Source organism: Pseudoliparis swirei, chromosome 20 (assembly GCF_029220125.1).
Source record: "Pseudoliparis swirei isolate HS2019 ecotype Mariana Trench chromosome 20, NWPU_hadal_v1, whole genome shotgun sequence".
Lineage (NCBI taxonomy): Eukaryota > Metazoa > Chordata > Actinopteri > Perciformes > Liparidae > Pseudoliparis > Pseudoliparis swirei.
The window spans coordinates 8,768,062-8,780,113 of record NC_079407.1 but is presented as its reverse complement, the minus strand read 5'-3'; the positions used below and the strand labels follow the sequence as shown (position 1 = coordinate 8,780,113).

The 12,052-nt window shown below is 42.3% G+C and overlaps 1 protein-coding gene across 1 annotated transcript; it reads left to right on the top strand.

The window, feature by feature from the left end:
- Nucleotides 1–2,026: 2,026 nt before the first annotated feature.
- Nucleotides 2,027–11,164, top strand: slitrk3a (SLIT and NTRK-like family, member 3a). Its single transcript, XM_056442020.1, has 2 exons — nt 2,027–2,088; nt 5,246–11,164. Exon 2 carries the CDS (start codon nt 5,304–5,306, stop codon nt 8,019–8,021), a length of 2,718 nt encoding a protein of 905 aa, XP_056297995.1. The 5' UTR covers nt 2,027–2,088; nt 5,246–5,303; the 3' UTR covers nt 8,022–11,164.
- The last annotated feature ends 888 nt before the right edge of the window (nt 11,165–12,052 follow it).

The following is a 12,052-nucleotide window of genomic DNA, read 5'->3' as shown; positions in this document are numbered from 1 at the left end:
AAGGATAATAAAAAAGCAGTCTTCACAAAACGTTTACATTTTAATGCAAATATAAACAGCAAGTATAATGCCGTTATTATGGAAATATTCTTGGTGGTGTGTTCTAAGCAGAGACATGGTTGGGAGATTTCAACTTCCCATTGCAATCAGCCCCCTCCCTGTGCATACTGCAAGAACTGGGACTCGTGACGGTGGCTCTGTGGTGCTTGTGAGCTGGCTTGCTGCTCACAACACGGGACTGTGTTGCCCGCTGGAGGCGAGGCAGGGGAAGGCACGCAAACAAAAGGGAACGACAAGGCGCTCTGTATTTGCCAGTCACTACTCCCGCTCACTGGAGCCCCGGCCACCCTCTCCGGGAGGAAGCAACAATATTGGCAGGGCGCACGGCCGCTTTCACAATTTGCATTAACACCAGTTAAAGAATGTAGTGTACGTTTTATCATTATGAGATGACTCTCAATAATAATAATGAATACGATTATGTAGAGAGAGTCTCGTTGCGTGCTTACTGTCATCCACAGGTCTCGCAGTCTCGCCCAACACGCACACCCCACACATATAGATTGTGTTTTCCCTTGATGCATGTTCACGCTGCGAAAGCCGAAGCGCTACTGACTCTCCTCACTCTCTCCTCACTCCTCTGCGTCCTCGCCTCCTCTAGACAGCATCCATAACTATATCGCACAACCGTCCCCATCACTCTTGAGTCTTTTCCTCCCTCCTCCTTTCTTTCTCACCACCAGATCTATCTCCACTGCGTCTCCCCCCCCCCCCTTCCCACCCAGCTCGGTCTCTCTCATTCCTCTGACGCACGGCAGGAGAGCGGACCCGAGAAAAGCAAGACACCAAAAAAATATAACAAATGCAGCAGCTGACCCAGCCGTTGATATGATCCAGAGACTCTTGCTCCTGCTGCACCCGACAGAGACGCGGTCGTGCAACCGAGAGGAGAACACTCTCACCCGGCTACACCGTTGTTGAGTGCTCGCCCAGGGGGCGGCGACGGCGGCGGCGGAGGCGGAGGAGGAGGGGAGCGGAGGGGAGGAAGAGGAAGTGGACGGGCACAAGTCGAGGGCTTGCATTTTAAGCAAACTGTTTAGAAAAAAAAAAGAAAAGAAAGAAGGGTAGAGAGTCAGTCACCCGAGAACGAGAGTGGGAGAGATTGCATTCCTCTCACGTCTTCAATCCTCTCTTTTGCCTCCGCCGATCAGAGAGGGTGAGAGAGAGAGAGAGAGGGAGGAGAGAGAGAGACAGAGGTAGGGAAAGAAAGAGAACGCGCAAGAGAGAGCGCTCTAACAAGATTCACACTTGTGGTCCCCCCCCCCCCCTGATGCTGTCCAATTGCAGTAGGCTACGCAACTAAGGTGAGTGCTTAAGCTGTGTGTGCCTGTCAATGGGGGGGGGGGGGGGAGGGGGGTCCTATATGCAGATGTGTGTGTGTGTGTGTGTGTTCATGTCTCTGCATTGCCATGGACTCCAAAAAGCGACAGCATGCGCTCTCCGTGCGCCAAGGGTAACGGAGCGCGGGGACCCATTTGACTGATCAATAGCTGTTTGTTCGCTATTCGCCGTGTCCGTGCCAATGTCACGACGAAAGGCACAACTGCATTATGCTTGGCAAGTATTCCAAGGAGCGCTCTCTGCGCTGTATTGACGGTAATGTTATTTCGGGGTGAATTTTCGGTGGACGACTGTGAGATCCTTGACCGGTTTGGATAAACTGGAGCTCGTCAGATGTCATCTTTTTCTCAGTAACTTAGTTTGATATAAATTTCGAGATTTAATAGATCGCATTGACATTGGGAGGAGCAACACTTTTAATTTATGTAAGTATAGCCAACGGCTCGGTTTCGAATACCGTGGCTCATTCGCATGCATATCTCTTCCGCCCTCCCTCCTCAATGCCCCACTCTCTCTCTCCGTCTCCCCTCTCTGATTCTGATTCCTCCCATTCCTCTACCCCCCCCCCCCCCCCCCCGGTTTCTTGTTTTCTTCCTCACAGACCGGCATCGGATGGTGAGCGAAACGCACCGCAATAACCGAACACATCGCTGGAGGATATGTGAAGTTGGAATCCCACAAAACTAAGTAGGTATAGCACCTGATTTGATAAACCCAAGGGAATATAATATGGCCACATTAGTTTAATTGCTTTTGATGCCGTTATTACTTTTTTGACATTGCATCGGCGCTTTTTGATCTTTGTCATGGAAGCGGTATCACTAAATTCGGGAGGATTGTATGTACGGAGAGGGCAAGGAAAACAATGATTTTCACAGTGAGGAGATCGTGCTCAAGGATCTTTCTTTTTTCCCTCCTTGGCGCATTTTAACGTCACGTCTTTTTTTGGGATTACAAATTATTTTTTCTTCTTCTTCCTCCTTTTTCTTCTTCTTCCATCCCCCTCTTTTCCTGTCGCTGGGCTTTTGCTTTCAGCACCATGGACAGAGGCTCTGCTCCGGCAAACGGTCTCTTTGAGCGAATCTCCTCTGGATTGCCAGCACCCTAGTTTGAACGGAAAGCTCTGTGTGTGTGCGTGCGTGTGCAAAAAAAAATCACAGCCTACAGAAAATATATTCAAGGGTTTTGTACGTGTGTGACTTTATCCAAGTTAACACCATGGAGATACTGAACAGACTCTTCGTTGAGCCCATCTTATAATTATTATTATTATTATTGTTATTATTATTACGCATTTTTATTATATGTATTATTATTTCCATTATGTTAATATGTATTTCTAGTCTGGCTGGATACTAAGTCAAAGCCTCATGAGCTTTTCGAAACGGCAGCTTCGCTCACTGCGTTCTTCACTTAAACCGGTTCTCCACTAATCCTTCGATGGCATCACCATTTGGGAAAAGCCAGAAGAAGTTGATTTGATTGTATGTTTTGGAAAATCATGGCAGAATCAGTTTTAATGATAAGTCAACATTTTCCCTCACTCTGTTTGATTTATGCAGGGAGAATGTAACGCAGTGGGAGAATAGTCTCTGCTTTGCCGTTTTCAGCATGTCGGAACAGTGGCGGTTCTATGCATTTATAACTGAGGTGGCCAGGGGTAGCAACGGAATGTCAAGAGGTGGCCACGCAAAATGTCAATGTGTGTGCACACTTAACATATTTTTTCAAGTGTTACTATTCTTATCATAATTGACTAAAGCATAATCTGTCCAGTCTTTTTTTTGCCGAACTCTTATAGTCTAGGCTGCTAAAAGTATTACACATGACAAATAGATAAGATCTTCTTCCTATAGCTCCCTTACAAAAGTTAATGATCACCACCAAATACAAATGCACTATGCAAACCCCCATGGTTCCATTTCCCTCGAAAGTAATACAAAATTACATACAGCATATATAATATAATATGCTGAAATAATAATACAATTATATATAGTACAGCATATTTTATATAATCTGCGATAATTAGCCGGGTTGTTTTTGGATGACGAATAAAAAACAACTTCTGATTATTCAAAGCTGTTATAGTCATGGACTTTGTTCTGTAAGATGTTGGGTTACCCTGTCACAATACACCAACACCCGTTTGCAGCAGACTGCATGAAGTGACTGGATAGGTAATACGTATTATTACAGAAGTTTTATGATCATTTTTAAAAAGTAAAAATGTCTGTTGCCATATTCAGGTTCCTTCGCTTTAAACATGTTAAATTAATTTATTATTCATTCATAATAATAACACATTTATGAATTATAACAATAATAATGATAACAATAATAACGAGCTGATTTGATAGATCCTAAAAGCTTGATAATTGGGATTGGACAAAGTGGATGGATGCTGAAGCAGTTGCTCTGAGCGTCTGTATTGCTGGGGATGGATTTACATTGGAATTCTAATTGAAATCTCGGTGCGTCTCAGATACGCTTAAGGGTGCCTTGTGCGTCATTATCAGAAACCCGATCCCTGTGGATAGGAATTGAAGACCTCGAAATAGGACCGGGAAGGGTTCAATGAAAAGTTGTGTCCTGCTCCGGTGCTTGAACGTGTTTATGTTGTTGCAGAGAGTGGAGTTATGTTCCCTTAACCCTCCTGTTACCTTTACATTTACTAACATATTTTACGCTCGGGGTCAATTTGACCCCAAAAATTAAAACCTCCAGAAAATGATTTGAATTAATATCGTTTCCCAAGTTTAAGTGTGAGGTACTTTATGTTTGTTTGTTGACTATCTAAATAGCCCTTTAAATATATAAAAAAGTTGATATTTCTTATATGTTTGACACAGTGAAAAATAGCCTGAGGTCAAATTGACCCCAAGGAACACCGACATTAAACATTGAATGGGGTCAAATTGACCCGAAAGGTAACAGGAGGGTTAAATGCTAAACAACACGGCATCAACCCAACATGCACAAGTAATGGGCTTGCCAAACACCCGCCCCACAGCAAGGTAAAAGCCAACGATGTGGCTCAAATCTGAAGCTGGCATCCGGGTTTGTAAATCAAATTAGGGCTGGCACTGGCCACTCCTATTTAACCGTGCACGCGTTGGACCTATTTTAATATATATATATATATTTTAAAACATCGATACAATTACCAGGTTGAGACCCTGCATCATAGCGTTAGTGTCACTTTTTTAAATATCAGATTTCTATGATCTATAGACCAGAACATATAAATATGTTGAGATTAATTTTAATGAGATTGATGTTCAGCAAGTCCCTTGACTGTCCTCTTCTCGTCCTACTAATGATCACCGAGCTGATACCTGTGCCATTCCTGTACACTTCCAGTGATATACTCTTATTTACCGAAAGAGGGACTGAGGTCCCTGTTATGTAATAAATACAGCATAGGGACAATGTCTCCTCACCACTAACCTTATCCACCTGCTGTTTGCTTCGTTTATTCACAGGGATAAGCATCTTTGAGGTGATTTATTGCGACCTTACCAGCATGTCTGCTGTAAAATAAATTACAATTCCCCCCATATACTGTCGTTAACTGTCTGGATGCAGAGATTTGTTTGTATTACAATACCCATCCAATAGTTTTTGATGTATTTATGTTTGAAATTACTAGCTATTGACAAGTCGAAAGTATTGTCTCCAATATCCTTCTATTATTCACTGGAATTCATTTCAAAGCTGTATTCCATTCTATTAAAACTAATGCCCACGCCCTCTCTTCTTTCTCTCCTACATCTTCTACTTCTGTGTGTATTCCCCTGTGTCCTCCCTCACATCCATTCTCTCCCTCTGTTCTTTGTTGCAGTGCTGTGAAGTGGCTCTGTCCCTGGAGCCAAGACTTCATCCCTTTGGTGTCAGCGAGGATGCTGTGGGTTACCTTGCTGAGCACCATAGCCTTAGGATGGACCACCCCGATCCCACTACTAGAGGACTCCGAGGAGATCGACGAGCCCTGTTTCGAGCCCTGCTACTGCGAGGTCAAAGAGGGCATCTTCCATGTCCACTGTGACAGCAAAGGATTTACAAATGTGAGCCAGATCTCCCAGATATGGAGCAGGCCGTTCAAGCTCAACCTGCAGAGAAACTCCATGAGGAAGCTTTACTTTAACAGCTTCCTCCATCTCAACAATGCCATATCCATCAACCTGGGTAATAACGCCTTGCAGGATATCCACGCGGGAGCGTTTAATGGCTTAGGAATACTCAAACGGCTGTTCCTACATGAAAACAAACTAGAAGTTTTTCGGAATGACACTTTTCTGGGCTTGGAGAGTTTAGAGTATCTCCAGGCGGACTACAATGTAATCAAACGGATTGAAAGTGGTGCTTTCAGGCATCTTCACAAATTGAGAGTGCTCATACTAAACGACAATCTGATCCCTGTGCTCCCAAATTATCTTTTCCGATCTGTGTCACTCACACATCTGGACCTGAGAGGGAACAGACTAAAGACATTGCCATATAAGGGCATGCTGGAGTACGTTGGAAGGAGCTTAATGGAAATCCAGCTGGAGGAGAACCCTTGGAACTGTGTGTGTGAGATTGTCCAGTTAAAAACTTGGCTGGAAAGAATTCCTTATACAGCTTTGGTAGGTGATATTACATGTGACTACCCATTCCACTTACATGGGAAAGACTTACGGGAAATCAAGCGCAGTCAGCTCTGTCCGAAGCTCTCAGATGCAGAGATTGAGGCCAAACTGGGAATTCCGCGGATCCCATTTAGCAATGAGAATACTTGGCCCACTAAACCTTCATCAATGCTCTCGTCTTTTCACAACACAGCCTCTTCTGTGGAATACAAGGAAAGAGTTGAGAAGCCCACCAAACGACCTCGGCCCACAAAGAACTCTCCAACCCCTCGTAGCATCTATCCAGGCTTCAACCAGGCCCCTGTTGCTGGCTACCAAACAAGGCCTCCCATCCCAATAATTTGTCCAGCTGGATGTACTTGCAACCTTCACATTAATGACCTGGGGCTAACAGTAAACTGTAAAGAGAAAAGCTTTCACAACATCTCCGAGCTCCTCCCACGACCCCTCAATGCCAAGAAATTGTACCTTAGTGGGAACTTAATACAGAAAATATACCGATCTGATTTCTGGAACTTCTCAAGTTTGGATTTACTGCATTTAGGGAATAATCGGATATCATACGTCCAAGAAGGCGCCTTTATCAACCTGCCAAATTTAAAAAGTCTATATCTGAATGGGAATGACATGGAGAGACTCACCCCTGGGATGTTTCGAGGGCTTCAGATGTTGAGTTATCTTTACTTTGAGTATAACGTCATACGTGAGATACAACCTAACTCCTTCTCCCTAATGCCAAACATCCAGCTGGTTTTCCTCAATGACAACCTGTTACGCTCCCTTCCCAATGACGCTTTTGCTGGCACCAACCTTGCACGCCTCAACCTCCGAAACAACTACTTCCTTTCCATGCCTGTGCGTGGCATTCTGGAGCATCTGACCTCCATTGTCCAGATTGATTTCCATCAGAACCCCTGGGACTGCTCCTGTGATATCATCCCGCTCAAGCAGTGGCTGGAAAAGCTCTCATCCGTCATTGTGGTTGGAGACGTCATCTGCAAGACACCTGAATTTGCGCTTGGGAAGGACCTGCGTTCACTTCAGGTCGAGGTCATCTGTCCTGAGCTCAAGTACTCTTCAGGCCCCTCCCCAGCCTTGCCAGGTGGGGATGACCTCATCACCAGGAGCTCTGACGTGGGGGAAGCAAGTGGGAGAGGGGCTGTCCCACTGTCTGTCCTCATTCTCAGCCTACTCATTATTTTCATCTCTGCTGTGTTTGTTGCTGCCGGGCTTTTCGCCTTTGTTCTTCGACGCAGGAAGAACCTTCCTTTCCGGAAACGTTCCGAGGTAGATCTGACGGGGATCCAAATGCAATGCAGGATTTTTGAGGACCCACCAAGGCAGATCAGTGCTGGGAACACTGGCACACCCAAGAAACCAACAACAGCTAGTATGCACACACACTCTCACACTAGTCACACCCATGGACATGGTCATGTTTATGATTACATTCCCCACCCGGTGACGCAGATGTGTAACAACCCCATATATAAGCCTCGAGAGGGGGAGATAGCAGAGGAAGACAGAGTGCAGTTTTCAGAGAAGAAAGACAATGGCAGCAGTTGCAACAGTAACTACAGAACCTTATTAGAGAAAGAAAGAGAGTGGACCTTGGCTGTCTCCAACTCTCAACTCAACACTATCGTCACAGTTAACCACTCAACGGCTGACATGGCAGGATTTCATGAAAACGTAGGGCTCTGCCCTACAGTAATTGACAGTCAAAGGCCCACACCAACAGTGGGCTTTGTAGACTGTTTGTATGGGACAGTACCCAAACTAAAGGACATGCATGTGGCGCATGCGCACCCACCAGGCATGCAGTACCCGGATTTGCAGCAGGATGCACGGCTGAAGGAGACATTGCTTTTCACAGCGGGGAAAGGCTGCTACCCTGACCCGTCCCAAAGCGATTACCTCGAGTTAAGGGCCAAACTTCAAACCAAGCCGGATTACCTCGAAGTCTTGGAAAAATCATACCGGTTTTAACATCTCTAACCCATGGAGAAAAAAACAAAACACAAAATCAACACATTCACTCTGCCACCCTGAAAATAAAAATCACCCCAAACCATTATGACAAAAATAAACTTGAGAGAGCAGCATGATATAAAATAAAAAATATTCTATTACAGTTACAACAAAGTTTCCCCTCAAAATCACTTTGGAGGAGAGGCCATTCTCAGATATTTCAATGAAGTGCCTTTTTTTCAGAGTAGCCAGCAATGTCAACAGCCGTTATTTTTATAATATATAAATATCTCTATATGCCCAAGAAAGAGCAAAAGAGGAATGAGGGGGGCACCGGGGAATGAAACATAAAAAACATCCTAAAATACATCCGTCACTATACCCCCTTTTCATGGAGTTACCGTGATGCGCAAGAAGCACGGGAGCTGGACGTCTCCCTGACTTTGGGGTTTCTTTCTGTAAACTTTAACCCCCGACTAGGATGTACAAACACCCGGAGGCCGTGCACATGGAGTTTGTAGTAAAGGAGCGAAAGAGCGGAAAAAAAGCATATATTAAAATGAACTGCAGTTTGCTGCATGCACTCGCTTCAGTGCGGGAAGCGAGGGGATTTACTCAGACTATCACATCACATTATGAACAGAGATACTGCAACACATTTACAGTTCAGTGTTCTATTTAATTTTTATATCTTATTAATATGGTTATTACTATTAATGAGGACTTCTGTCTATATCAGGGTGCTGCTTGTAAAAAAAAAAGGATTGGCCGACGCACGGATGGTAAAACATTTGTGAATATTATTATGAGAGTTGTCTCAAGCTCAAGGTTTTCTGGATATTTCCATGCACTTTGTTGACACCCCTTCCATTGCTTCTGGATTCCCATTGTCACCCACTAACGGCTTTGTAGGAGGCACTTTTAATGTTTTCTCTTTCACAAAAATTTGAAGAAAAATGTGCATATATTTATTCTGTAATTTCAGTGAAGAATTTAATTGTAAAGGTAATGTTAAATCAATGTATAGTGATTATGCGTCTGGTATAGCCTTCTTAATAAAAACAAACTCTTGAATCAAATGATGAAAGGGTTGACGCCACGGGAACCTGTGTGTGGAGCACTATTGACAGGCTGTGTATTTGGTGTCTTGTTAATGGCATGTAGGCACTGTGGCCAACCATCATGAGGTAATGCTGCTGCAGATGAGAGAATACTGGACCAATAGAGTGCTAGACAGCAATGTTGTAGAGGGCAATAACATTTAAACCGAGTTCAACTCCATTTTATTTTTGGATTAATACCAGATTAATTTAATTAATAGAGAAATGGTCAACTAAAAAGGGTAAACAATATGTTTTGTTTTATTTTCGTGCAAAATATAATTACCTTTTCTGTTTTTTTGGTAGTTTATCCTATGATCCTTGCCTTCTGGATAGTGTAGTATGCTATTTTTATTTGTCACTAAATTACTTGTCCGAGTTGGATATAATGAAGGTAAAAGAACAAGTCAAGTGAATTCAGCTGGTTTTGAAGTCGATGATTTAACTGGATATACCAAATCAGTGCGGTGCACTGCAATTGTAGTTATCTTAACGGGTATTGCCGATGAAGGTCTATTGAAGTAATTAAGTAATTGAGAGGGCAAATAAAAACATGATTGGGTGTCGCTCATCTAATTTCTTACTCCTTCCATTGTAGCAATGTAGATGTATTCCACTGGAGGGCGATAGAAAGGATTTCAGATCGATTGGCCGTTTCGTAGATTGGACGCAATTATAATGTAATGCACAACATGTTTATCTTAAGAGTCTCATATTATGTATTAATTATTTTTTTATAGATATATATGTAAAGAAAAACTACAAGTGGCATTAATTTATTCATTCCAGCACAGTTTCATCCGTTTCATGCTTTCTTGACCCTTCTTTTTTCTTCCTTTAATTCAACCAATTGACATGAATATGGCCAAGTAAACAGTTCACAAGTCATGAAAAAAAGAAAACAACCGTAAAAGAACTGACCATCAATGTTTGTATTTTACTTAATTTTCCTTTGCACTGAAAACCCGAACGGTAAATTAACCCTCAAAAGTATCTAACACAGCGAATAATAATTAACTTTTTTGCTGTTTTGCTGTGTATCCAAGCCAGATTAATTCCTGGAACCAAATAGTATATGAAGACAAAAAACAAAGTTGAAGCAGCGGCGAAGTAAATGTGGTTAAACGTTTCACATGATCATAGTGCTTTTCCTTTGTCTCTTTCTAAAGTGGAATTTCTATTTGGGAAAAATATAATGCAATCTTGATGTCTATACATTTGTGAATATCTATGGAAAATAGGGTGCATTTATGTTTGGTTTCAAAATGGGCATGACACACCATTTGCTTTGATTTCAACAGGTTTACGAGTGATGTTCCTCATTTGCAATTATTAATTATGTGTCAACTTACAATAAATGGAAGATATGTAGCAAACCACATACTTCCCTGTTAAATGGGAAGGCCCTTAGCTAGTTTAGAGCAGTCATCTTCAGAAAGGATCCAGTCTACAAGCTTGCATTGTATGAAACATTTGACCTTGTGTTGTATTCATTGTTTAGTTTCTTTGATAATTATTCTTGCTCAAATGACTGGAGGCCATCTTCATATAAAGACTTTTGTAAGCATGATAGCATTACGTCGGGACTTCTGTTTCCGACTCGCATAAAGTTTCACAATGATGTACCCCTTTGTTCTCCTGCCCCACCTCATGCTCTGCTCCTTTGTTTATTTGATCCCTTTTGCACTTTCAAACACGCACACATACCTTAACAAACATAAATGCACACATACACACACACACACACACACGTTCAGCCTTCCTTTCCCTGACCAAGAGGTTAGACTATATGGTCAGCATTTTAAGCGCACTGAGTTTGATTAAAAACATAATGCATCACTATGTTAATACCAACCCTCACCATCACTCCTTTCCCGCAAATTAATTAATAAATAAAGTTTTGAGATCATTGATGATTTATACTATAGTCCCATATCTTGGTAACCTTTTGTCCTCCACTCCTGTCCACATCTACCTTATATTTCACAAATGAGTGCTGGGCTTTGTCCCAGTATACCATGCTGAGTGGTTTTATCCCAATAAATCCTCTTGTATCCTGCACTAATACTTTCAAGTGATTTCATACTTTGGTGGAATATAAGACAACCAATAGGATTGAAGGTTGGCTAAATGTTTATTTTTTTAGTCTTTGAAATGTAAACATTCACTTCTTGTTTTCATCTCTCTCTATTTATTCAGTGGCATTATGATGTACACAGGGAAGTTAACCTTTCCTTCAACATCTCTCTTGAGGTTTGTACATTGGCAAGAGCTAACAAATGCAGTGTCTGCCTCTCTGCTCTTGGCTTTGTACGTGTGCTTACAACTTATTTTTGATTTTGTCGATTCTTTCTCTTTTGTCCACTTTTGTCTACCTTACTGTTCTAATGCTGAGTTTATATTGTGATCTATTTCATTTCATCCCCACCCCCAAACACCCCCCCCTCATTAGTCTACGTTTTACAATTTAACCAGCTTCAAACACAGGTATGTTTAAAGAAACTATTTGTCGATGTTGCTGGTCTTTAGAGTGGTAAAGGTTATATGTTTCTCCATTTTGAATCCTTTAGACAAAATGTTTTCCATATCTCTCTTGCACGCTCATGATGCTTTGGTTTTTACATTATAGAAATAGAACAAACATACTTACAGTTTTTTTCGATTGCTAAACGACAGTGGGCACAACTGGAGTCACATGTGCAAAACTCTAACTACAGTCTGCACAGCAGCAGTTCATGTAGACCAAACTCTAGTTTGTTTTTCATTGCTTGAACACAGTTTTCGAAACTCTAACACTTATCCCATGACTTTAACCACAACCTGCACAACACTGTGGATGTACAGCACTTTGTTCAAATGCGAACACACTGCTGTCAAAACTGTGAACCACACATTCAAAACGGAATAGAGTTCAGCCTTGTGCCTTTCAAACACTGCGGATTGAAATTT